Source organism: Crinia signifera, chromosome 5, assembly GCF_055691185.1.
Source record: "Crinia signifera chromosome 5, ASM5569118v1, whole genome shotgun sequence".
In the NCBI taxonomy this organism is placed as follows: domain Eukaryota; kingdom Metazoa; phylum Chordata; class Amphibia; order Anura; family Myobatrachidae; genus Crinia; species Crinia signifera.
Window position 1 is genome coordinate 322,234,574 of NC_139221.1, and position 27,205 is coordinate 322,261,778.

The 27,205-nt window shown below is 49.1% G+C and overlaps 1 protein-coding gene across 1 annotated transcript in view; it reads right to left on the reverse strand.

Moving 5' to 3' along the window:
* Window positions 1-27,205, reverse strand: part of COL22A1 (collagen type XXII alpha 1 chain) — a 276,007-nt gene that overhangs the window by 155,339 nt on the left and 93,463 nt on the right. Inside the window, exons 8-15 of the mRNA XM_083144895.1 lie at window positions 26,645-26,725; window positions 25,808-25,921; window positions 22,880-22,915; window positions 16,248-16,301; window positions 11,191-11,229; window positions 2,530-2,583; window positions 2,213-2,266; window positions 869-922 (exon numbers count right to left, since the gene is read on the reverse strand). Of these exons, the coding sequence (XP_083001021.1) occupies window positions 869-922; window positions 2,213-2,266; window positions 2,530-2,583; window positions 11,191-11,229; window positions 16,248-16,301; window positions 22,880-22,915; window positions 25,808-25,921; window positions 26,645-26,725 (486 nt within the window). The remainder of the gene's footprint in view (window positions 1-868; window positions 923-2,212; window positions 2,267-2,529; window positions 2,584-11,190; window positions 11,230-16,247; window positions 16,302-22,879; window positions 22,916-25,807; window positions 25,922-26,644; window positions 26,726-27,205) is intronic.

Consider the following 27,205-nt stretch of genomic DNA (forward strand, 5'->3'; position numbering starts at 1 on the left):
CAGTGGCTGACTAGGACGCAGCCAAAAAACGGAGGCGACAAGTTTGCATTTTTTAGTCTACCCCCAAACAGTCACAGTTGTTAATCCATTCTTCCAGTGGATGCTGAATGTAGCCCTGATATACTATAGATATGATGGCATCAGTGGCGTAGCTATAGCACCGCAGCCCCCGCGGTCGCGGGGGGGCGCTGTGCATATGGGGGCGCCGGGGGGGGCTGCGGTGCTATAGTATTCCCCCCCCCCCATCCCCCGCCGGCTTACCTGTCCGCGCGTCCCGGCTCCCCTCCTGGCTTCAATCAATGCTATGGAGACGGACCACGATAAAATGGCCGCCCCATAAAGCAGACTGTTCTCTGAAACTGTCTGCAGTATGGGGGTGGCCATTTTATCGTGGTCCGTCTGCATAGAATTAATTGAACTTAGCCAGGAGGGGAGCCGGGACGCGCGGACAGGTAAGCATGCGGCAATGGGGGGAGGGCGCACGGGCAGCCGGGGGGGGCACGGGCAGCCGGGGGCACAGGCGGGCGGGGAGGGGGGGCGCCCCCCCCCATTAACGGCGGGGGGCGCCCCAAACAAAGCTACGCCACGGGATGGCATCGATACATTGATGATTGTGCCATAAATTGTTCTCACAGAAGAGGGTCAGATGCACTAAGCTTGAAAGGTGATCAAGTGGAAAGTAATAAACCACCAACCAATCAGCCCACTAACTGTCATTTTTCAAACAGCCTGTAATATGTCAGGTAGGAACTAATTGGCTGGTGGTTTATCACTCTCCATTTTAGCACTTTTCTTACATCTGGCCCAAAAACCCTTTCATTCTGTGTTTTATTAATCAAAATAAAACAATTAATAAAGATAGTTTTACCTGGGGTCCCGGTGGTCCTGCGACTCCCGCCTCGCCCCTTTCACCTCTGTCACCCTGATTAATGACACAGGAATATAAAAATTAGCAATGATCACAGACAGGGGCGTAACTGGACAAAGCAAACATTTGTAAGGGGCCCCTATTGAGCAACTGATGGTAATAAATATACTGTATATAGCACATATAATTTAGACAGCAAAGATGGGCCCCCTTCAACTCTGGGCCCCATAGCAGTTACACCCCTTGCACCTATGGTAGTTACGCCCATGTTTACAGGAACAGTCCGCCACCTACCTGTCTCTCTCAACTGTGGTCATAATATTCAAGGAGGTGTTTACAGCACATACACTGCGTTGTTTTCAGTTTTACAGTCGGGATCCTGGACGCTTTCTTATCATATCCCTGTGCACGTGACCCTGGGCCCAATTCAAGCCAGACTGCATGACTGCGAATTCCCAGCCCTGCCAATTATCAAATGACTGCGGCCCTCCAGCGTAGAAAGCCAGCAACAGTTTTTCATTGTTGAGGGGCGGGACTGTAAGTAGGGGTACAACTGTTGCCATCTCCCAGGACAAAGTGCCCTCGGCGGTTCACCGTTGGTCCGAATTCGGCCCGTTCGCTGATGTTTTGGCTCTGCGCATGCAAATTGTCACCAATGCATGTGTGCAGGCCCCGGTTGAGAGTTTCTCATCGCTGACCTGAGTGACAGGCAGGGGGCGTTGCTGGGAGGACCCTCAGCGATTCGGGGGCATGCCCACCAAAACAGGCGTTCCCCTGCCTTCTCGGGTCGGGCAGATGACGTCCGTGGCCCATCCCAAATTTGATCCATGCAGCCATCAGCTGTGAGCGCCGGGCACAGTAGGAGAAATCATTTCATGGTAAGTAATTTCTCCACTGTACGGCCGGATGCGATCGGATGTGGAAATGTGCACATCTGTTCACATCCCTGCACTGGGATTGAAGTGGCGAGGGGGCGGGCATTTGGCAGGGATGCCATAACCTGGACGCTAAGCTGCGAAAACACGTAGCCTCATGTGCAGGTCTGAATCAAGGCCTCAGTTATGTTGGGCTGATTGTTAGCCATAGTGAGTGAGTGTGTGTTTGTGCGGCATTACTAGGGAACCCGCTTCATTACTTGGCCACCTCCCCCCACCGACACCACCCCACCTCATTGTGGTACACACTGATGTATGCGCTTTGCCTGGTCCTGGGGATTCCCATAGTTACCAAGCTCCATAGCAACATGGAATACGCTTCACAGCAGAGGTTATATTATTCCCGTTATAATGCCAAAACCCCCAAAGATTATATAGCTTACTGTATATACTGTAATTATGTTATTACCCGCTCTCCTTTGGCTCCTTCTCTGCCAAAAGGGCCAGGGGGGCCGAACGATCCCTAAGAAACAAAAATGAAATTGATATTAATTGATAATGATTTATTATTCCATGTATTGTACCTGTGTGACCAGCTTATCATCGTTCCCTTATAACCGCATCAATAACAACTGACGGCTCCTTACCACTGATATATTGTGCTCGTTAAGTAAAAGTAATTGGTCGTTATGTAATAATGTATCAGCAACACAATTAACATTAGGGAAAAGGAAATCGGAACGGAATGCTAATTACTGTCACGTATTCTGTTAGTATCGGTATTACCTTCTCTCCTTTCTCGCCTCTAAGGCCCGGAACTCCCGAATTTCCCGACTCTCCCTAAGGTAAAGAAAAAAACAGTCATTACAGTGGATATCGTACATAGTAATATTATATTAAGGGGAATATTATACCGATGTAGAATAGATTTGCCATTGATGGTTTCCCTCCATCGATTTCCAAAGCATAACTGAATAGTTTTGTTCTCTATTCTTAGCCAAAAGGCTGGGACAGGGAGCATAGCCCCGCCTCCAATACCCATAAAGCCCCTCCCCCAGGTTCTGTTTTATGTGGTGTAATATGAATCAGGGGCAATACATTAAATGTAATGTGAATATGATTGTGCTACTGATACGTCTTAAATACTGTATGACTCAGATTAGTCTTATTCATTGGAGTGAGAGGTTTCAATGCGTGCTTCGTTTTTGTGTGTCACTATTTCAGTATTGTGTCCATATTAATTTCCCTCTGTTATATGATAGGCCAGTGTTTGGGTTAGACTTGACAAGGGTTCTTCTTGCCATAGGGCAATGTACAGTATGCTCCAATCAGGTATTAACTATTATGATATTGATCCCTGCCTACATTTGGTGCCTGACACTGTATGTTGCTGAAATCTCCAGGTCCGCTTTCTTCACCTGTTGCCATCAGGTACAGCAGCCATTTTGTGTCCTGAAGCAGTTGTCACTAGGCTGCCTGCTGTCTCAGAGCACAAAATGGCTTCCTCCACTGTGTTAACACATAGTATTCAGTTATGAGGTTGTAGGAAAATAAACAACATAGTTTGCAAATGACCCTGTATATTTTGGGACAGTATTGAAAATCGTGCAGAGCCCTGAGCGCTTTCATCCCTTAATCAATTAATTTTTTGAAAAAAAAGAGTTCGTAGATAAAGAACGCAATTTCTACTTAGCATTAAAAAAAAACGTTGTTTTTATTTTTTGTTGTTTTAGTGAGAGTCAGATGTACAAATAGTTTGCATGTATAACATTTTGTTCCTGCTAAATGAACTCAACTAATGAAGCTTCGATGTTAGATAAATAAGATTCCGTTACATTACGTTCAAGGCCATCGATATATGAAACATCAGTGTTTTTATTCTTTTAAGTAAACATAATCTTGCTACAGTATGGATAATCCTTTATCCCTGTTTGACTGGAGGTAGAAATGTAAAAATAAAAATCGGGTATCCCTCCCAGCACCTACGGAAAGTTACGCAAGTCTCCCGGAACTTTAAACTGGGCGGCCAATGGAGGCCGATGACGCAAATGTGCTTCACAATGCCGGTATTCTGGCATCGAATAGCATGGGGTGGGACCACAATGATGTAAACAAACATCCACGATCCCCACACCACCCACTCCTTGGCCCTTATTTAGATCTGATCGCAGTACAAATTTGTTCGGAAAATGGGCAAAACCATGTGCACTGCAGGTGGGGCAGATGTAACATGTGCAGAGAGAGTTACATTTGGGTGGGGTGTGTTGAAACTAAAATTTAAATTGCAGCGTAAAAATAATGCAGCCAGTATTTACCCTGCACAGAAACAAAATAACTCACACAAATCTAACTCTCTCTGCACATGTTCCATCTGCCCCACCTGCAGTGCACATGGTTTTACCCATTTTACAAACAAATTTGTACTGCAATCAGATTTGAATAAAGGCCCTTGTGAGGTCACACCCCTGATGCAAACACACCCCTCCCCCCCACACTGCCCCCTGTTGTGAGGCCACACCCCCTGTTTCAAGGACCTGGCTGCCCACTCCCACATGGGGCAGCAGCAAAATCAGTAAAGTTCATTTCTATGGGGGGTTTTGTATCAAGCAGTGAAAAGAAAGAGATGGATCTGTAGAGAAGGACTTATGGTAGACAGTCAATAGGTCATCACCAAATGGTCGACAAGACAAAAGTGCCGGATTTGGGCGTCAAGCTGACCCTAAGCACAACATTTTTGCCTGCCACAGCTTCCCTGCTGAAGCCCAGAATACATGGATCCCACTGCCAGCCTGACCAGGTTCCCGGTCCCTTGGGCAGGGCCTCTAGTGGCTTGTGCTGGGTTGGGGGCTGCTCAATGAGCGGATGGGCGGGGTGGTCTCTAAGCATCGGGGGTCTCCTGGACTCTGGGGGGCCCGGTTTGTGCATTGAGGGTCTCCTGGGCCCTTGGGGGTTGGTGCTGATGGGGGAGTCCCTGTCCCCCGGGTGCTGTGCCCGGCAGGCCAGCGGCGGCTTCCGGTGTTGGAACCCTGCCCTGTGCAGAGCATGGGGCAGGAGGACCGTCCCTGGTTGCAGCCTGCTGCCCGTTATAGGTGCCACCCCATGGCCCATACTTCAGCTGTATTAGCGTTCTGATGCCTTTGCCACACAGCAGCACCCCAAGTTGCTTATGCCCCCCCCCCCCGTATTTTACTTCTCACTGAAAGTTTAGTGTAGGCAGTTTCCCGACACATGCAGGCAGACGGCGCGGCACATATTGCTGAAATGTTTCAGAAACAGGTTATTTACAATCTTTTGATCCGAACACGTCGCACGCTTTATTGTGTTGCGCTTTTCTGATTTCCCCCGGGTCCTATTTGTAAATGAAAATTTCAAACATGACTCATGTTTTATCGGATCTCAGCCAACATTATGTAGCGCTTGCTTCTCCGACTGCCGACGCATCAATCCCCATTCCCTCTTCCCAAATAAATGACTTTGTAACGTTACTCTTACTATGATACTATAAACACCAATTAGGGCTCTTATCTCACTAATGCTGATAATAAACGAGCAGAAGAAAACATCAAAACAAGAGGGGGGGGGGGGTTAATGTATCTGAGATTTAAGAATGACTGAAAAAAAAAACTGGTTGCACTAAATCACATCGCTGACAAAACGAGAGGAGCAGGCTGGAAAGAGACGGAAACTCTGCTACTTGTGTCGACACAGAGCGCTGTGGTGTGTAGCTGAAAATAAACTGCTGGGCACAATAGTAGTGTACAGGGGTTAAAGTGGGGGCGGGGCAGGGACCTCCTGTAATGGTAGGGGGACTAGTTCCATCTCCACCACAGGCCTAAACAGTCATTCCAACAGAAAAGCCTGCCCCAGCGGCTTCCATTTCTGTCACAGCGTATGTGACATCCTCACCGTTCAAGAGAACTGGAGCCAGAAAGAGGGATAGGAAAACAAATTGAGAGGGGGTTGGAGAGACACGGAGAGGCAGAGAAGCTGCTCGAGGGACACAGGGCATGGAGCTGCTACAGCAACACGGGCAATGAGCTGCTAGACTAACAGGCAGAGATGTGTATAAAAGGCACTACTGTGGGCATTATGTGTATAAGGGGTGCCACTACTGTGGGCATTATATGTATAAGGGGCACTACCACTGTGGGAATTGTGTATAAAGGACACTATTGTGTGGCATAACATGTATAAGAGGTGCTTATGTGTAGCGTAATATGAATAAGGGCACTACTGAGTGGCGTAATGTGAATAAAGGGCACTACATGGAGTGTAATGTACATAAGATTGTGTTACCGAGTGGTGCAATTTGAATATGGGGTAGTATTGAATGCCACATCCTACTTTGCGAGAGCACTCACAGTCTCGTTATAAATTGTGGGAGGTACAGATTTCATGTGGTGTCACTGACCCTGGTTCCGCTTAATGCAGGCATGTCCAAACTGTGGCCCTCCAGCTGTTGTAAAACTGCACATCCCAGCATGCCTTGCCATAGATTTAGCATTCGCTTATAGCAAAACTGTGGCAAGGCATGATGGGACTTGTAGTTTCACAACAGCTGGAGGGCCATAGTTTGGACATGCCTGGCCTAATGGGTTGGTGGTTGTGGAGGTGAGGGTAGGTAGAAGGGCACATGAGTTCCACCACTTCTTCAGGACAACTTGAAGCCATGATGTATGGCCACTGTATACAGCACTTACGCTCTGGCTGCATACAGCATAAGGTGGTGGGAAAAACAGTATAACTAACCTATGGGGTCAAAAAAACTAATAATGTTAAAACTAACACCAGTATGAGCCCTTCTCCTGATGTACAAGCCTGCGTCTGAGTGCGGAAGGACTGAGACGCCCACTTTGTGTGTTCTAGTTGCAACAATCCTGCATGGGTACATATTCAATTAAATCTCTTGGCTAACTGTCAAATAATTAGCGGTTAGCACAGGGAAAGGCTAATCAATCAAATAACCAAATCTCCAGTACCAAAAAAGGGGGTTTGGGCTGCAAGGTCACGCCTCCTATCCCGAAAGGCCATGTCTCTATCCTGCAAGGTCACGCCCACTGTGCACACCAGACAACATGAATATCTATTGAATCTATGTTTATACAGATATCTCCATCTATCTGTGGGGCACAAGGGTGGGTGAAGGGGGAGCTGAGGAGGAAGAGGTGTGGAGCGTATGAAGTGGAAGAGGTAAGAAGGGCGCAGGGTAAGCGCCAATGGCATAAATTCATAAAAGGTGCCTGGAGGCAAAATAGAAGGTGGTGCCCCCTAGAGGCTCTAGCAGGCACATGTGCTGACATCCCAGCGACTTGCCAATTGCGCATTTAGAATAAATGCAGATAATTGTGGCGATAGAGAATCTTTACGTTTGGGTGCTGGTTGCAAATGACAATTATTAGAGCTTTGAGGTATCTTTTTAAATAAAGCTCAAAGAGAGATAAAATTGTGAAAGATCAAGTACCAGCCAATCACCATCTGCCTTACACATTACTGGCTGTATTTGAAAAATGACAGTTGGCAGCAGACTGGTACATTTTCTCTCATAATTTTATCTCTCTCCCTTCTGTCAATGCCGACCTATGGTATGTTGACCATTTCCAGCTGTCGATCTAATCACTGTCGACCTCCAGTAGTGGACCTAGTGACTGTTTTACCTAGACATTGTCACCCCAGGGACCGCATACCGACTGCAAAGGGGGTTTATGAGTCAGCAGTGACTGCAGCAAAGCTTAATAAAATGAGTGGAGAGAGAGAGATCTGTCCTAGTTCAGCAGCCCCTTTTGGTGGAATCCCTTTGACAGCTAGAGCCCAGCGGCCACTGCCTCCAATGTCTCTGAGAGCTATACCATTGGCTAGATCCCTATGAGGGCTGCTTTTTCTAAATAATATCTTACTGGTAAAACACGCCTTTAAGGAACCAAGTTACAGTATAAATCTACAATTGTACCGGCTCCTTTTTTAACACAATGAAATAACTTTACATCGATACAGCAACGCATACGGCTTATCCGGCATGAAATGACAGCGGTCGCCAGACGGAAGATTTAGCGCTTGTCAGACAAGTAATAATTTCCACTGTTTCAGATGTCATTTAATCTTGTGGTTTGTAAGGTGTAAGATAAGCTCATGAGCCAGGGAGGGGGTACAGGAACCGCATTCCTAAAATAACGCCAGATAGAAATGAAACCACAGATCTACATAAAGGACTTAAGAGGCCATTTAAGCCGTCACACTGCAAGTTCAATACTCGGCACCCAGCTAAGTGCAGTACAACTCAGCAATGGCAGAAGCAGGGAATGAAGTGCACCTACAGATGGAGCCAGCCTCTTCCATCCGGGTGCTGGTGGTCAAATCGCCAACCGCCAGCCGCCGGAAGGGGACGCACACACATGAGATGCAAGCATCCCCTTTTAACGGAGCTCCCCCCCGGTCCACGCCGCCGGTCCACGCTGTCTGACGAGACGCGCGCGCATCCCCTTCTAATGGAGCTCCCCCCGGTCCCCGCCGCCTCGCCGCCGGTCCACGCTGACTGACGAGATGCGCGCGCATCCCCTTCTAACGGAGCTCCCCCCGGTCAACCGCCGCCGGTCCACGCTGCCTGACAAGACGCGCGCGCATCCCCTTCTAATGGAGCTCCCCCCCCCGGTCCCCGCCGCCTCGCCGCCAGTCCACGCTGACTGACGAGATGCTCGTGCATCCCCTTCTAACGGAGCTCCCCCGCCGGTCCCCGCCGCCTCTCCGCCGGTCCACGCTGCCTGACGAGACGCACGTGCATCCCCTTCTAACGGAGCTCCCCTCCGGTCCAAGCCGCCTCGCCGCCGGTCCACGCTGCCTGACGAGACGCGCGTGCATCCCCTTCTAATGGAGCTCCCCCCGGTCCCCGCCGCCTCGCCGCCAGTCCACGCTGACTGACGAGACGCGCGCGCATCCCCTTCTAACGGAGCTCCCCCCCGATCCAAGCCGCCTCGCCGCCGGTCCACGCTGCCTGACGAGACGCGCGCATCCCCTTCTAATGGAGCTCCCCCCGGTCCCCGCCGCCTCGCCGGCAGTCCACGCTGACTGACGAGATGCGCGCGCATCCCCTTCTAACGGAGCTCCCCCCGGTCCCCGCCGCCGGTCCACGCTGCCTGACGAGACGCGCGCGCATCCCCTTCTAACGGATCTCCCCCCAGTCCCCGCCGCCTCGCTGGCAGTCCACGCTGACTGACGAGATGCGCGCGCATCCCCTTCTAACGGAGCTCCCCCCGGTACCCGCCGCCTCGCCTCCGGTCCACGATGCCTGACGAGACGCCCATACATCCCCTTCTAACGGAGCCCCCCCCCCCCCGGTCCCCGATGCCTGACGAGACGCGCGCGCATCCCATTCTAACGGAGCTCCCACCCGGTCCCCGCCGCCTCGCCGCCAGTCCATGCTGCCTGACGATATGCCCTCGCATCCCTTTTTAACAGATTTCCCCCCCGGTCCCACCACCTCGCCGCCGGTCCCCGGTGCCTGACAAGACGCTAGTGCATCCCCTTCTAACAGAGCTCCCCCCGGTCCCCGCCGCCTCTCCGCCGGTCCACGATGCCTGACGAGACGCTCGCGCATCCCCTCCTAACGGAGCTCCCCCCCACGGTCCACGATGCCTGACGAGACGCGCGCGCATCCCCTTCTAACGGAGCTCCAACCCGGTCCCCGCTGCCTCGCCGCCAGTCCATGCTGCCTGACGAGATGTCCTCGCATCCCCTTTTAACAGATCTCCCCCCGGTCCCACCACCTCGCTGCCGGTCCACGCTGCCTGACGAGACGCTAGTGCATCCCCTTCTAACGGAGCTCCCCCCGGTCCCCGCCGCCGGTCCCCGATGCCTGACGAGACGTTTGCGCATCCCCTTCTAACGGATCTCCCCCCGGTCCCCGCCGCCTCGCCACCGGTCCCCCAGTTCAGACTGACTTTTATTACCGAAGGCAGGAGAAATCATTCGATACGGAGCAACAATTAAATGATTTCTCCTGCTAGCGAAGGGATTCAGGGGGAGTGCATTCCGTGGGGCGGTGTTAAGGTGCTCGCTTAGGAGCTAACCTGAATTAGGCCCTATATTTATAATGTCCTGCGCTCGGGATGGATTGAATTCCCAAGAGAGAAGAGAGCTTTGCAGAGTGTGGGAGGTGCTTCATCGTGGCTCCACCCCCTGCTGCACAATGTCAGGAATCACGGTAGCTGTCAATCAACTTTCGAACAGCCAGCGATGGTTAAGCAGTGCGATATCGAAATCGAATGTGTTCGATTTCCATTTGAATTTGCTTATATCACTGCATAATTGAATAGAAAAATAGACCACATCGTACTCTGTGTACCCTAGAACAGAGTTAATGACAGAGGACCTTATTCTGATTGACTGGCAAGACTGCAAATTTTGCAGCCTTGCAAGTCCATCAGACGCCCCCCGCTGCACGCAGGACAGAACTGATCTGAATAAGGTCCAGAATGTGACAGAAGAGAATGAATTAATAATTAATATTTCATCGCTGTTGTTTTTTTTAATAACATAGATTTGATTCTAATAAAGATGATATTTTAAAGATTTCAAAAGGTCTTTAGTGCACCAGCATTAGCACTCAGTCTTCCTTGTGTAAGTATTTCTCTGTGATTGGACGCTCTGTGCCCAGGGCCTGATCAACCAATAGGCTTTAGCCTGGAGTGCTGGGCCCAGGGGGTGGCGCAGCGCGAGCACAATCGACGCTGCGGTTGGACCTACACTGAAAGCCGCGGGTCTCCGCAGATTCCATTATCTGCAAAAATGGCCTCCAAAAAATGGCCACTGCCTTCTAGGAGACAGATGCCAGAAGGCCTACTAGACCTCTAGCGTCTGTCAAGGGAAGGGAGTGGACCCAATGCTACCCAGAAGTTTGGATTCCCGGAGCACTGGTGCACACAGACAATAAGCAATTAACCCCCCTGGCAATGAGTGTGGAACCCCCATGGCAAAAAGCATGTAACCCCGGGACAACAAGCAGGAAACCCCTTCTCAATGAGCAAAAACCCACTTGCCAATGAGCATGTAACCCCAGGCAACGATCATATGTAACCCCAGGCAACGAGCATATTTAACCCCAGGCAACAAGCACGAACCCACTTGCAAAGCGCAATTTGGTGCTACATTGTAGGTGATTGCTGGGGGAAACATTGCCATGGGTACATAGTGGGCCCCCATGAATCTGGGGCCCATTGTAGTTGGGTAAAATCCCATCTTTAATAGAACTCCCATCTTGGTAAATTTACCCCTGCCTGTGCCATTTCCATTTCGTTACTGCTCACCCTGCTCTTGCACTCCACGTGTTATTGTCCTGTGTGATTGCACGTTCTGTGTTCACGCCTAACTTCACTGCGCCCCATTTATTGTACACGTGACGGGGCACGGCTGCAGATAGATGCCCCCCCAGTTATCTCAGAGCAATGACTGTCTCACCTGGTCGCCTTTATCTCCTTTTGTCGCGCTGATTCTTCCCTGTAAAGAGTAACACAGAGCATAGTTACTGTAACCTTTGTTCTGATTGATAGCCAGGGTCTACAGATGTGTCCCACCTGCAGGTTGTCTGTACGCCATACAGTGTGTACGCCAGGTATGAGGGCCACATGTATCACGCTTCAGAAAGTGACAACATGGAGAGTGATAAACAACCAGCCAATCAGCTCCTACCTGCCTTTTTTTAAAACCCAGCCTGTAACATGACAGGTAGGAGCTGATTGGCTGGTTGTTTATCACTCTCCAAATTATCACTCTGTGAAGCTTGATACATCCGGCCAATGAGATCTAAATGAGATATTCTGCAGTACAGTATATTGCTTTAAATATGTCAACCAGTATGTAAACACCTTAAGAAAGGACAAATCTGTAACTCTACCAACAGTTGTAACACTCATAATATAATATAACATAATAATATAACAAAATATACCACAATATATTATAATGTATTGTTATGTATCTATCGCCTACATCTCAGTTAGGGCGGGATGTACAAACGGGAAAATGCGCATTTCCCTATGTATTAAAACCCTGCCTCCCTATGGGCTTCTTTCGCGCCCCCCCCCCCCCCCCCCCCCCCCGCGCGCCACCACATCCCCCCCCCCCCCCCCCCGTCCTCCTTTGATCTCCTCCTCCCCCAGGTGTCACAGCCGGGAGGACATCCGGCTGCAGGTAGGAGGGGGGGACGCTGGCAGCCGCCGGGAGGTGACGGAGACCCCCGCAGACCACATCACAGGTATCGCGGGGGTCTCCGTCACCGCAACCTGATGCTAGAAGCATATGTTAGTACATATGCGGCAGCATCGCGGCGGCTGTTAGGCGAAGGGCGGCGATGTATATTAATACATCCCGCCCTTGAAAACAAGACAATTAGTGGTATTTACTAAACTGCGGGTTTACAGAAGTGTAGATTTTGCCCATAGCAACCAGGTTCTCCTGATCATTTTTCTAGCACCTTCTAGAAGATATTAACTTAATTCTGATAGGTTGCTACCGGCAACACCACTTCTGTAAACCTGAACCTTAGAAAATACACGCACTCCTATTTTTACCAGAGATGTGTGGGTTCTGATTTACCTGGCTCTACCTGGATCTAAAAAGCCATCTGATTGGCTCACAGTTGTCACATGTTTTGTATAGCCAATAAGAAAACAAAAACGGAAAATTCCGAACTTGCATTCATTTTGTCATTAACCCCTTACCGCCGAAGCCTGTTTTTGCCTTCCTGACAGAGCCCTTTTTTTCAAATCTGACATGTATCACTTTATGTGGGGATAACTTTTTATTGCTTTTACTTATCCCAGTGATTTTGAGATTGTTTTCTCGTGACACATTGTACTTTAAGTTAGTGGTAAATTTTGGTCGATACAGTCTGTTTTTTTTTTTGTGAAAAATACCAAAATGTCATAAAAAAATGGAAAATTTTGCAATTTGCAAAATGTTACATTTTCTGCTTGTGAGACAAATAATCATACCACTAAAAATAGTTAATAACTAACAAATACCATGGGCGAAATGTAATAGGGTGCGATTTTTAGACATGTGCGATTTTTGGTCAAAAACGGCCGAAATCGCACATTTTCCGAAAATCGCACATTTAATAGGTTGAAAATCGCGGTAAAAAAAATCGCACTTTTTACCGCGAAATCGCACTTTTAGAAGTGCGATTTTTAGTCAAATTTCAAATCGCATCCAGATGTTTTGCCATTATAAAGTATACAACTCGCAAATGTAATAGGGTGCGATTTTTGGTAAATGTTACCAAAAATCGCAAAAAAAAATAGACCAGGTTCTGACAGGCGAATTTCACAGAACCATGCACAGATCATTGAGATCTGTGCATGGTCCTGTTAATAAAAATGTGTAAAAATGTTTTTATTTAAAAAAAACGGCGTGGGGTCCCCCCTCCTAAGCATAACCAGCCCCGGGCTCATTGAGCCGGACCTGGTTCCAAAAATACGGGGGGACAAAAAGCATAGGGGTCCCCCATATTTCTGAAACCAGCCCCGGACTCTTGGACCGGTCCTGGTTCCAAAAATACGGGGGACAAAAAATCTGGGGGTCCCCCGTATTTTGAAACCAGCACCGGGCTCCAACAGCCCACGGTGTCATGCCACAGCCGGGGGACACTTTTTATACAAGGTCCCCCGGCCAAAACATGAGCACCGTGGCTGGTCAGCCTTGGACGGGGTACCTGGAGGAGTGGGGACCCCCCCAAAAAAGGGCCCCCCCCCCCCAGGCTTCACCAGTCCAGGGCTAAAGCCCGGGGCTGTCACCGGCGTCCGTGGCCAGTGGACGCCGGCCTGATAGGGTTAAATCGATCATACGTTACATTGCTTTATACCGGAGAACTACAAGTGCCAGCAGACCTCCCCCGCATGCTGGGACTTGGAGAACCACAAGTCCCAGCATGCGGGGCATTAATGGGCCCGCTGGGACTTGTAGTCCACCTGTAAAAAGAATGTTTATAAAAAACACACACAGAGAGAAGTAAAAGTTTATTACACACACACACCTCACTTTTACACCAGCGTTACTTACCATTCCTGGATCCAGCGCTGGTCTGGCTGCTTCACAGCCGGCTCCCCCCGCACTGACAGGCAGCGGGGAGAACCGGCTTTCTCCGTTGCCTCTAACAGCTTCTGTAGCACTGTTCCAGCGCTACAGAGGCTGAGAGCGCGATTGGCCAATACATCTCCATGGAGACGCATAGCTCAGTCCTGATTGGCTGAGCTATGCGTCTCCATGGAGACGCATAGCTCAGCCAAACGCGCTCTCAGCCTCTGTAGCACTGAGTCCCCCAGACCGGGACTTAGCCCCGCCTACCAGCCAATGATGGTCCAGCATGGGGGTTTTCCCGGACCATCATTGGCTGGTAGGCGGGGCTAAGTCCCGGTCTGGGGGCGGAGCCCCAGATGTAAACAGAACACCGGAGGACGGTGATCGTGGGGAAAATGCTGCAGGGCTCCCGGGGAAGCGCTGAAGACGTCTGTGGTGAGTATGATTTCTCTCCACAGCCTCCCCTCTGGATTCTACTGGACAAGGGGACCGAAGCTTTGTGTCAACATAGGTGAGTATAGATGAATGGGCTTGGTGTGTATTAAAGTTGTACTGTCTGTGTGTGTGTGTTTTTATTTAACTATTTGTAGTACTGTGGGACTACTAGTCCCAGCGGGCCCTTTATTGCCCCATATGCTGAGACTTGTGGTTCTCCAAGTCCCTGCATGTGGTGCAGGCTTGCTGGGACTCATAGTTCCACAGCAATACACAATAGGATTTTATCTATTTTTTTACACCATTAATCAGCTCGATGCCCACAGCCCAGGGGCATCAAGGACAGCCCCGGGCTTCAGCATGGGCAGGTAAGTTCTGGAGGGGGGGAACCCTTCTTTGGGGGGGGGTCCCCACTCCCCCAGGGCCCCTGCTGACCAGTCAGAGGGCTGAATGCTTTGGCCGGGGGGACTTGTATAAAAAGTCTCCCCCCGGCTGTGGCATTACCCTGCTTGCTGGTTGAAATACGGGGGACCCCCAGTCATTTTGTCCCCCGTATTTTGGGAACCAGGACCGGCCCTTGAGCCTGGTGCTGGTTTTATAAAATCATGGAAACCCCAACTTGATTGTTCCTTTGATTTTATGAAACCAGGACCGGCTCTTTCAGCCCGGGGCTGGTTATGCTCAGGAGGGGGGACCCCACGCCGTTTTTTTTTTATTATTTTTTTTTTACCCAAACTCGCATATATGAAAATGCGCACATTTTCATGACTGAAAATGCGCACATTTTCATGACTGAAAATCGTCCGAAATCGCGGCAAATCGAATTTTTTTGCCGCTAATTCGCATCTCATTACATATGCGAATTCGCGGCAAATAACGCGATTTTTAAAGGTGCGATTTCTGGCGAGTTTGGAACTCGTCCAAAAATCGCACCCTATTACATTTCGCCCCATATGTCTACTTTATGTTTCCATCATTATTTCAACCTCCTTTTAATTTTTTTGGACACTAGGGGGCAGCAGAGACAAAATTATACACAGAACACAGAAAACGCTGCAATTGGCTGTTCACATTTGAACAGCCAATCGCAGCGATCGCCGATGGGGGGGGCATCGCTGCCCCCCCTGGGCCACGAGGGAAGATGTCTGCTGTCAGGGACAGCAGCCATCGTCCCTCTGTCACCGCGTCTATAGACGCGGTGACAGTTTAAAGTCATGACGTACATTTATGCCATGCGTCGGGAAGTACATCCCGGCCATGACGTAAATGTACGTCAAATGTCGGGAAGGGGTTAAGAAGCGAGTAATGCAAACCCACACATCTAAGGTTTTTGCCTGATTGACTTTCTTATGTTATTTATTAGCTGGACGACTTATACTGTGCACTTACTTATAGTGACAGATATTTTGCAATGAATAGATTTGGGTGAGTTATTTTGTTTCTGTGCAGGGTAAATACTGGCTGTTTTATTTTTACACTGCAATTTAAATTTGAGATTGAACACAACCCATCTGAATCTAATGTGGCCTACACACTGGGCGACTACAGCCTAATCTCTAAGTGATCTGTCTAGATCATTTACAAACGAAGCAGGGATTGCTCCATGTGTATGGCCCCCGGTTGCGCGGTCCCACGTGACGCTATCGCCAGACTAGAGTTATACTGCATGCAGTATAAATCTAGCCATCGTGCTCAATTGCGCTGTGTGCTGAGCGAACTGAGCTTAACTAGATTGCTCAGCACACTGCTCCCCTCTCCCCATGTGCACGGGGCATTACTCTTTCTGCACATGTTACATCTGCCCCATCTGCAGTGCAGCATGGGTTTTGTCCATTTGAGAAAGATTTTGTGTTTGCGATCAGGTCTGAATTAGGCCCAGTAACCTTATAAATATTTGCAGACTCTGTAACACTGTGTATGCCATCTATGCAATCACAGTACACAATACAGTACAATGTACAACATTTTAACAAAAGGTCAGAGGGTAAATGCTGAATACTCACAGGCTCCCCTTTCTCTCCTTTTGGGCCCTGAGGTCCAACGTTGCCACCTTCACCCTTAACGAAAAGGAACAGAATGTTAATAACGATTCTACCTTGTTTCTTACATCTCTCACCATAAGACCTTTCTTTCCGTTGTTTAAGCTGTTGTCAGAAAGACAGGTGTTTAACAGCTACCCGTACAAGATAAACGGGTGGCTGTAGGCGACGGACAGTCCGTTCAATAAAGGGATTTCTTTGTGGGAGGCACACTTTTGATACAGTAGTGAGTTTGATGATTTGATTAAAACTTAATTTTTAATTCCAATTAGTTATAAAATCTAGTAGCTCAAGAATGCACAATAATTAACATAGTGAAGTACGTGCCGCTACTGAGTGTTTATCTAACATTGAACAATAATATTGGTGGTGTTAATCTATTGTACAAAAATACCCAATAAGTGTATGCATCAAAGTCACTAATTAAGTGATACTGTGAGGCACTATAACAGAGCCAATTCTAAACCTACAAAATAGGAAGAAAAAGGTCCACAATGGGACTGATCCAGACGCAGTTAATAAGACGTTTAATTAATTGGCGTATTAATTAATTATGCATATATTAGTCATTGGGTATAGTATGAATCTGATCCCGCTAGAATTGATGTATAGCTGCTGTATATTGAGCTACTATATTTTGTAACTACTGTATGAAAAGTGCCTCCCACAAAGAAATCCCTCTGTCTGTCGCCTACAGCCACCCGTTTATCTTGTACGAGTATTTGATTATTCGATTTCTGGGGGGCAGCTCCAACACCAGATTGCTTACCTCACATGTTAAGGATTAAAATATCTTAGATGGTTGGTTTATTTAATTAAGTTAAACAATTTTTTTCTGTCCTGTGCGGGATACTATCCCTCTCTGTTCCTATTAGGTGTTTAACAGCTTCAGAATCCCCACACCCTAACACCCCACCCTGCGCAGCCTAACCCCAACGCGCGCGCTCCCGTGTGCAGCCCCTGATGGTCGCTGCGATCAGCTGTTTCCCTGCCTCTTTCCTCGGCAGAGTCTGCTGTTCATTAGCGACCATCTCTGGTGGCTGATGAACAGAACACACTGAGCAATATATCTCCCCCGTGTGTACACAGCTTTAGTTATCCTGGCACCACAACCCACTGGAAACATACTATCTTCTTCTGGGGCCATCCCGTGGTAATAATGACCGGTGTTACCATATACAGATATGTCAGAAAATGCCAGGAACAGCACAAATATTTTGAGTTGACTTATGTTTTATGATGTGTGTTGTCAATCATGATTAATTGTGCAAGAATTGGGATCATTAGGTACAGGACAGGGTGTAGTGGGCAATCATATAGGCCAAATGCTTAATACATTATACATGAAACTGATTAATCCCATGTTTTATTCATTGAGTAAGCAATATCATATAAACACTATGGGCCTGACTTCAGCACCTAGATCGCCACCTGGTCACCAAGATTGCTTCCTGCCTCGAGGATGTAAGATAGCTGATTTATCATCCAAGTTATATTGCAGGACAGGACACAACTGTGTATGTTGACACAGTAGGAAGAATAGATTGGGTACACCGGAAAAGCCCATTAACAGAAATGCCCCATTGGCATTGGGAAATTCAATAATCTCATGGGAACAAGCAACTTCAATCCGTGTATTTGGGATATAAGGGAAGACATGGATAGTTAGATCAATTCAGAGGGACAGCTGAGAAGGAAGGATCCTGAGACGTCAGGTAGTTATTCATATTTACCCTCAAATATTCTTGCAAGTGTATAGTACAGTGGTTCCCAAACTGTGCGCCGCGGCTCCCTAGTGTGCCGCAGCACTGTCACAGGGGTGCCGCGGCCAATGTCCCTAACGAGGCAGCCTGCCTGCAGCCGCATGTATTTTTTACCTTTACATCCGTGGTGTGAGCCGCTCCAAAAGGGAGTCATCAGCTTGCGCCGGGGCTGGGTGTGGAGTGTGGACGAGATGTATTTAGATTGCTGGATCGGCGGGCACATGTGAATGGAGGCCGCTGGCGCTCGGGGGGAGATATGATCAGTGCGAGCAGGAAGCAGCGTGGGAGAGCAGCAGTAGCCGTCCTGTACCCGGGTGCCCCCTTCAGAGGTGGTGGGAGCAAGAGACCCAGTGGCTGCCAGCACCCAAGGAGACCCCTAACTGCGGCCATGGGAGCAGGAGACCCAGCGACTGCCGACGCTGGTAAATGGTAGTTAGAACGAGACCTGCCTCTTTTGCCCCATTACCTCCTCTCGCCCCATCACCCCATCTCCTCTTGCTACCACGACACCTCACCCCCATCACCTCCTCTCATTCACTATCACCTCAACCCCTCTCACCCCTCGTCATCTCACCCCATCCCTCACCAACTCCCCTCTCTTTCCCCCCCTCACCCCATCTCTTCTTTTCACCCTCTCCATGTTCCATTTTCTCTCTCCTCTTTTTCTCTTTCACGCACTCTCTCTTTCCTCCTCAGCCAGTCTCTGTAACCCTCTCTCCCCTTGCTCCCCTTTCTCTTTATATTTCTTCTGCCAATAATCTTTCTCCTCTCTCTTCTCCCCTCCACCTCTATCCTTATGCTTCCCCTTGTATCTCTCTCTTTCCTCCCTCCCCCTCTCTCTCCTCTTACTCAATCTCTCACCCCTTTCTCTCCCTGGGGCGGGATGTATTAAAATACATCGCCGCCCTTCGCGCCCCCCCCCGCCGCGATGCCGCCGCATATGTACTAACATATGCGGCTGGCATCGCGATGCGGTGACGGAGGCCCCCCGCGATACCTGTACTGTGGTCTGCGGGGGGTCTCCGTCACCTCCCTGCCGGCTTCTGCAGTTTTCACGCCGGGGACAGCTAAGCAAGCTGTCCCCGGCGCTTCCTCCTCCCCCTGCAGCCGGAAGGACGTCCGGCTGCGTTGCTAGGGGGAGGAAGGGCTTACCTTCCGGGGTCCAGGAGGACCTGCAAGAAGGTAAGCCCAAGGGAGGGGGGAAAGGGGGGGTCGGCGAGGCGGCGGGGTTGCGGCGACGCGGCGGGCGGCGAAAAGAAGCCCATAGGCTTCTATAGGGTATCGCCACCCAAAGGTGGCGATACCCTGCCCTGCGGTGACGTGGCGAACGGGTTTTAGTACATAGGAAAATGCGGTAAAACGGGGGTTTTACCGCATTTTCCCTTTAGTACATCTCGCCCCCTGACACTCACTCTCCCTCCCTGACATACTCTTACTCCTGCTCACACCCTTCCCTCTCTCTTGCTTCTCCCCCTTTCTCTATCTGACACCCTGACTTTCTCGCACCTCTCTCTCTCACTAATTTACAATGTAGCCTTCTTTTTATCTGACCACCCCTCATTTTTTTGCTCCCCTTTTTGTTCCTCACTCCAATCACTCTTTCTTCTGCCCCCCCTGAAGTAGCCATTGTAGTCACAGAAATGGAGGGCGGGGGCCTCAAAGTCATAATATGTGCTGGCCTGGGACCCAGAAACAGCGGATTAAGACCCCAACGTTATAAAGTGAGGGATCCCTGGAACCCATATATTTCTTCACTGGGTGCGATCACTGTGCAGTAGTGATATACAGCAGGGACCAGGCGGCTTTTTGAGGTCCTAGCATTGTCAATCGCTAAATGAGTATATGCGAGGTGCTGCATAGAGAAACCTGTGTGTGTGAGTGTGTTTGGGGTGGGGGGGTGCTATAATATAAAAGACTTATAGGATGCTAAACGGAGGCGAGGATCAGGCTGGTAAGCAGGGAGTGGTGGGGGTCTTGGTTCAAGGATGCATAATGTGCACAGGAAACTCCATTTTAGATTGAATTATTTTACTGGAAAAAACCTGATATTTATAGAAAGCCTGGGCTGTTTTTTTTTTTTTTTAATGGAAGCAGGTGCAGATGTATTTTTTAGCTGATCTAATTACTATTAGCGTTATTTTGACCCAACTACTTTAAAAAGGGACAGTTTGCTAATTATTTCAGCTTAAGGGTGCCTTGAAGAAATCATGGAGACCCAAAGGGTGCCTTGATCTGAAAAAGTTTGGGAACCACTGGTATAGTATGTGTATTGTTTAGGTTAGTAGAAGTGTTTTGTTTGTTATGTAGGTACCATAAATAAGGAAGCGTATAATATTATAGGACTTATTATCATTGTGTTTCTTATCTTGTATTGTTTGTATACCTAGAATAAAGTATCCAGTGGCGTAGCTACGTTTTGCACCCCCCCCCCCCCGTCACCGCCCCGCGAGCACCCCTACCCCGCCGCCTTGCCGAGCACCCTTACCCCGCCACCCATGCAAACCCCCTTCAATCCCCCACAGCCTTACCTATGGCGCTGGTCCCGGCGGCTCCGTTCTTCTGCTGAGGACCACCAAAAAATGGCCGCCCCCATACAGCAGACAGTTTCAGAGAACTGTTTGCTATATGGGGGCGGCCATTTTGTGGTGGTCCTCAGCAGAAGAACGGAGCCGCCGGGACCAGAGCGATAGGTAAGTCTGCGGGGGATTGAGGGAGGGATTAACTATAGCACCGCAGCCCCCGGCGCCCCCACATGCACAGCGCCCCCCACGGTGGCGGGGGCTGCGGTGCTATAGTTACTCCGCTGAAAGTATCATTTTAATAGAGCTGACATTCCGTGTCTCGAATTCTCTCTTGTTGGGACCTCTAAATATCTCATAAGAGATCTGTTTATATATATATGTATATCCTGCACTATATTGTACAGGGCTCGCAAGGTTGGTTGGCATAATTGTACAGGTTGAGTATCCCCTATCCGAAATGCTCGGGACCACGAGCATTCCGGATAGGGGAATTTTTTGGTTTTTGGAATAATTTTTTTAAGGCATACTTACCTGTCCCCTGATGGTGTCCGGTGGTCCCTCGGCGTCCACGCAGTCCCTGGGCGTCCACAGCAGGCCTCCGGCATCTTCTCTGGGTCTCCAGCGGTCCCAGGAATGCACTGAGCGGGTGTGCATGCGCACCGGTGACGTCACCGGCGCGCGCGCACACTCGCGCAAGGCATTCCTGGGACCGCTGGAGGCCCTGGAGAAGATGCCGGAGGCCTGCTGTGGACGCCCTGGGACTTGGTAAGTATGAAAAGAGGGTTAGGGGGTAAAAAAAAAATTCTAATGATTCCAAAAACCACGGTTTTTGGAATAATTCGGATAATGGATGCACGGATACGGGATACTCAACCTGTATTTGTAAACATAATTTCCACATAGTCAATGAGCTGGGATAAAATATATGTGTAAAGTATATTTTAATGGTTTAGCGCCCAGACAGTAGATATAGCAGTATTTACCCTGTGGGTCAATCTCTGTGTGATTGACTAGTGATTATATTTCCCCTTTTGTTATAAGTCAACCTATCTTGTAGGCCTATTATAATATAAATGCAGATATTAAATACATAAAGAGTGATATCAATATATGATATAATATATACATCAGAGAGACCCCAGACTCTACACCGGACCCCATGGGCGTGTGTTCTGGAGTATCTCTGCCTGTGCTGACATAGCGGGTGTAGGCAGTGTCTGAACTACTGCAGGGGCCAGTGCTCCCCGCTCTCTTCTGGGCTTGTGGCCACCACTCATTACTATGATGACAGTTCTGCTGGGATAAATACGGATGACATGGTGGTTGGGATGCCAGTGGTCAGAATACTGACGTGTTCCTATGGAGGTAATCCTGACCGGGGTCAGGCAAGTATACTAACCTTATCTCTGCTTCCCCCTCCCTTCTAAGTGCCTAACCCTCTCTCCCCACAGCCTAACCCTACCCCCCCCCCGCCACTGAACAGCCTGACCCCTAACACTCCTCGCTAGTGCCTAACCCTAACTCTCATAACCCGCCACTTAAATATAACCCCCGCAGTCTAACCCTAACCCTCCTATCTAAGTACCTAGCCCCTCCTCCCCACAGCCTAACCCCAAACCCCCCCCCCCACCACAAGCACACACACAGCCTTACCCTAAGTTCGCACTTAGTGCCTAAACCTACCCCCACCCAGGATTGGGAATCATATAGAACTGGAAGATGATTGGTCAGTAACAGGCCTATAATTAGGACACGCGGCATGTACTGAGGCTCGGGGAAAATAAATTCCGTACTGAATTAAGAAGAGGATTCTTCACCATTAGAGCAGTAACATTCTGGAACTCATTGTCGGTGGGGTGATTACAGCAACTACTGTTACTGAATTTACATCAAAACTGGATACATATTTGGCCACTAAGGTAATCCTATAGATATGACTTACTCAAGTCAGTAGTTACAGGTTAGATAGGTTGGACTCGATGGACTAACGTCTTTTTATCAGCCTTAATTACTATGTTACTATGTTACCCTCCCATTCTTCCTAGGCCTGACCCAATACCACCCAGGTATACTTACCTCCCCCCCCCTCCACTAATCCTAACACTTTCTACCTACAACCGACCCCCCCCCCCCCCCCCACTGAACAGCGGGACCCTAGCCCTCACGCTACTGCCTAACCCTAACGCTCACAACCCTACACCTAAATATGCCACCTGAAATCATGATGACTCAAGGAGGAAACAGAATTTCACACTATTGTGCCCATAAAGTGGAAATATTGATAGAAAATAACCTAAAATATGATACTCACCTTTGGACCCACAGGACCAGGAAGACCAATTTCACCCTAAACAATCAAAAGATGTGAATTGAAATATGTCACATGAGTCTCAGCTGGCAAAAAGGTAATTACAACATTGAAGTTTAATTTGCGCTGACGGTAAATATCCCAGTACTGTATAGTAGGTCACATACAGAATCTAGTGCAGTACTACAGTGTTATCATACATAACAACGTACATCATGTAGAGCAGGGCTTTACTGTTCCTTTAATACCAGATGAGCTCAATTTTTTTAAACATAATTTATAAGTTGATAGATGCACACTACCATATTTCTTGGAATACAACCATCCATGCTCACTGACTTGGATAAAAAAAAAAGTTCTGTCACCAGTTCTGTGACTGATTCCTGTCATCAGTTCTGTGACTGAGTTCTGTTACTAGTTCTGTCAACAGTTCTGCGACTGAGTTCTGTCACCAGTTCTGCGACTGAGTTCTGTCACCAGTTCTGTGACTGAGTTCTGCCGCCAGTTCTGTGACTGAGTTCTGCCGCCAGTTATGTGACTGAGTTCTGCCGCCAGTTCTGTGACTGAGTTCTGCCGCCAGTTCTGTGACTGAGTTCTGTTACTAGTTCTGTGACTGAGTTCTGCCGCCAGTTCTGTGACTGAGTTCTGTTGCTAGTTCTGTGACTGAGTTCTGCCGCCAGTTCTGTGACTGAGTTCTGCCACCAGTTCTGTGACTGAGTTCTGCCGCCAGTTCTGTGACTGAGTTCTGTTACTAGTTCTGTGACTGAGTTCTGCCGCCAGTTCTGTGACTGAGTTCTGCCGCCAGTTCTGTGACTGAGTTCTGTTACTAGTTCTGTGACTGAGTTCTGCCACCAGTTCTGTGACTGAGTTCTGCCGCAAGTTCTGTGACTGAGTTCTGCCGCCAGTTCTGTGACTGAGTTCTGCCGCCAGTTCTGTTACTAGTTCTGTGACTGAGTTCTGCCACCAGTTCTGTGTCTGAGTTCTGCCGCCAGTTCTGTGACTGAGTTCTGCCGCCAGTTCTGTGACTGAGTTCTGCCGCCAGTTCTGTGACTGAGTTCTGTTACTAGTTCTGTGACTGAGTTCTGCCGCCAGTTCTGTGACTGAGTTCTGCCACCAGTTCTGTGACTGAGGCCCTTATTCTGATCGGTGCGGCCGGAGCCGATTATGCGGCCAGGACCGTGCGTGCGAAACCCCGCCTTCCATACGGATCGCCAACTCCGTCCGTATGCGGTAAGAAGCTGTCCGAACGGACCGCACGTGTATTTTTCACGGAATACGCCTCCTCCATCTAAGGGAACCTCCCCCATCATTCGATGGTCGCAGACCATCGAATGCAGGACCGAGTGCTCCACCAGCACCCGCAACCTCAGACCACACGGACATTTTTCCGTGCAAAAGCAGAGATCTGGGCGGGCAGCTGACATCCGGCGATGTCATATGTCCGCCCCCTACACGTGCGTCACAGCCGCATTACCATACGTACGCCCAGCGTTTTCATGGGAACTCCCATGAAACGCGGGGCGTATGCATATGGTAATGAGCCCAAATAGCCCTTCACGCCCCTCTCCACCCCCTGTTCGGAGTGTTCTCATATCATGCGGAATTTGGCCGTACGCCCCGCTCGCACATGCGCAGAGACGCCTCTGCACATGCGCAGACACAAAACATCGGCGGACCGAACGCACGCGGATATATCCGCACCGATCAGAATAAGGGCCTGAGTTCTGTCGCCAGTTCTGTGACTGAGTTCTGCCGCCAGTTCTGTGACTGAGTTCTGCCGCCAGTTCTGTGACTGAGTTCTGTTACTAGTTCTGTGTCTGAGTTCTGCCGCCAGTTCTGTGACTGAGTTCTGCCGCCAGTTCTGTGACTGAGTTCTGCCGCCAGTTCTGTGACTGAGTTCTGTTACTAGTTCTGTGACTGAGTTCTGTCACCAGTTCTGCTACTGAGTTCTGCCGCCAGTTCTGTGACTGAGTTCTGCCACCAGTTCTGTGACTGAGTTCTGTTACTAGTTCTGTGACTGAGTTCTGCCGCCAGTTCTGTGACTGAGTTCTGCCACCAGTTCTGTGACTGAGTTCTGTCACCAGTTCTGTGACTGAGTTCTGCCACCAGTTCTGTGACTGAGTTCTGCCGCCAGTTCTGTGACTGAGTTCTGTTACCAGTTCTGCTACTGAGTTCTGCCACCAGTTCTGTGACTGAGTTCTGCCGTCAGTTCTGTGACTGAGTTCTGTTACTAGTTCTGTGACTGAGTTCTGCCACCAGTTCTGTGACTGAGTTCTGCCACCAGTTCTGTGTCTGAGTTCTGCCGCCAGTTCTGTGACTGAGTTCTGCCGCCAGTTCTGTGACTGAGTTCTGCCGCCAGTTCTGTGACTGAGTTCTGCTGCCAGTTCTGTGACTGAGTTCTGTTACTAGTTCTGTGACTGAGTTCTGCCGCCAGTTCTGTGACTGTGTTCTGCCGCCAGTTCTGTGACTGAGTTCTGTTACTAGTTCTGTGACTGAGTTCTGTGACTGAGTTCTGCCACCAGTTCTGCTACTGAGTTCTGCCACCAGTTCTGTGACTGAGTTCTGCCGCCAGTTCTGTGACTGAGTTCTGTGACTGAGTTCTGTTACTAGTTCTGTGACTGAGTTCTGCCGCCAGTTCTGTGACTGAGTTCTGCCGCCAGTTCTGTGACTGAGTTCTGCCGCCAGTTCTGTGACTGAGTTCTGCCGCCAGTTCTGTGACTGAGTTCTGCCACCAGTTCTGTGCCAGCAGTTACCTGCTAGAGAGCTGGAATAATTGTTTTCAGTGCTATCTAATTAAATATTTAATACATTAAACTTGGAGTATAAGCCTTGCTCTGTATACAGTATAAACCATGTACTACATCTAACACAATAAGAATACACTGCTCAGTGACAGTCACACCGTATGACAAACTCATCGCAACAACATACCTTCTCCCCAAATGGACAGTTGGTGCAGTTAACTGCTTTCTCATTGCCCACCTGTTCCTGTCCAATAGGTGTTGACACTACAGGGGGCGGCTCGGTGACTACGGTAACCACACACTAAAAAGAAGAAATAAACAGATATTAATGTCATATCGTACCCTATGTGTTTGCCTATCACTGATTATACATTAGCGGAACAGCCACTGGGAACTGAACGGCCGATAGAATACTGTATATGGGCGGCCATAAAAGATGAAATACAACCTCAGGTCTGTTGGCAGCGGCCGTTCGTTCCAGATATTCAATTGTTTACCGCGGCCCTCACAGCTGCCGGGTGCCTAACGGAGCAATTTAACTGGGTGCAATTAAACAATTGAATTACATTTGTCACACCAATGCCATCCAATGTTTGACTGGGGCAGACGTGTGACATCATGAGGTGGCGGACATCATGACGTGAGCCTCTGGGAACAGAGTCTCAGAAAGCCCCGCTCCGAGGCTGCAGCCGCCGCCGGTATTAAAGGTGTGTGACAGACCCTGCCCCCTACAAAAGGGGGGCGGGATCATAAATCACTAGGGCCTACTGGTGAATCCACCTGTTCCCCGCTGGGCCAGTCCCAGCCTGTCACCAAATGGTAAAATAATGGCCAGACCGCAATTCTAGGTAACAATATTGCGCCATGTGACTCTGTCACTACATGACGGCATAACCTGGGCTGAGTATTATATTATCACCCCCTTCTGCAGAGGGTGTATGTACGTAGTGGGTCATACGCAGAGAATATTCTAGCTGCATCCAGTATCATTATCTCATGGCAGATCACAGATTGCATCTCTTACCGGTCCATTAGGAATATCACAACAGGTCTCGAGTTCAGCGTGCCGGGAATCGCAGTATACAACAATGCGCTGGAGATCAAACTGCAAAACAGATAAGTGTACAGATAAATAACAGCATGCTGGTGGGGAATACGGCATCTGTCCTGCCCGGCTGTGCCCAGACTACACAGCCATGCCATGTATCATTTATAGCACATTTATATGGGCTGCTGCTTCGGTTACTTGTGTTACTGGTTTATGGAACTGCTAGTAACAAATCCAGAACTAGAGGCCTATTTATTATTTGTCACGCTGATCCTGAATGACCCCAGAAATGGACATTCCATATTGCAGTATATCCAGGTGATATAAGGGGAGCGGTATCAGCTCCTGACTACCGTGTTACAGGCTGCCATTGGAAAATGTAACTTTATCTCTCTCCAGTCTCCAATACTGGGGGTCTGCCCATGTGCACAGGCACTAAAGAGAACACCTTCGGTGATATTTTCACTTGCCAGGGTGGTCACACATTGATTGGCAGTGAATGGATGGTACTTGTTTCCTAGCACGGCTAAAGTGCAC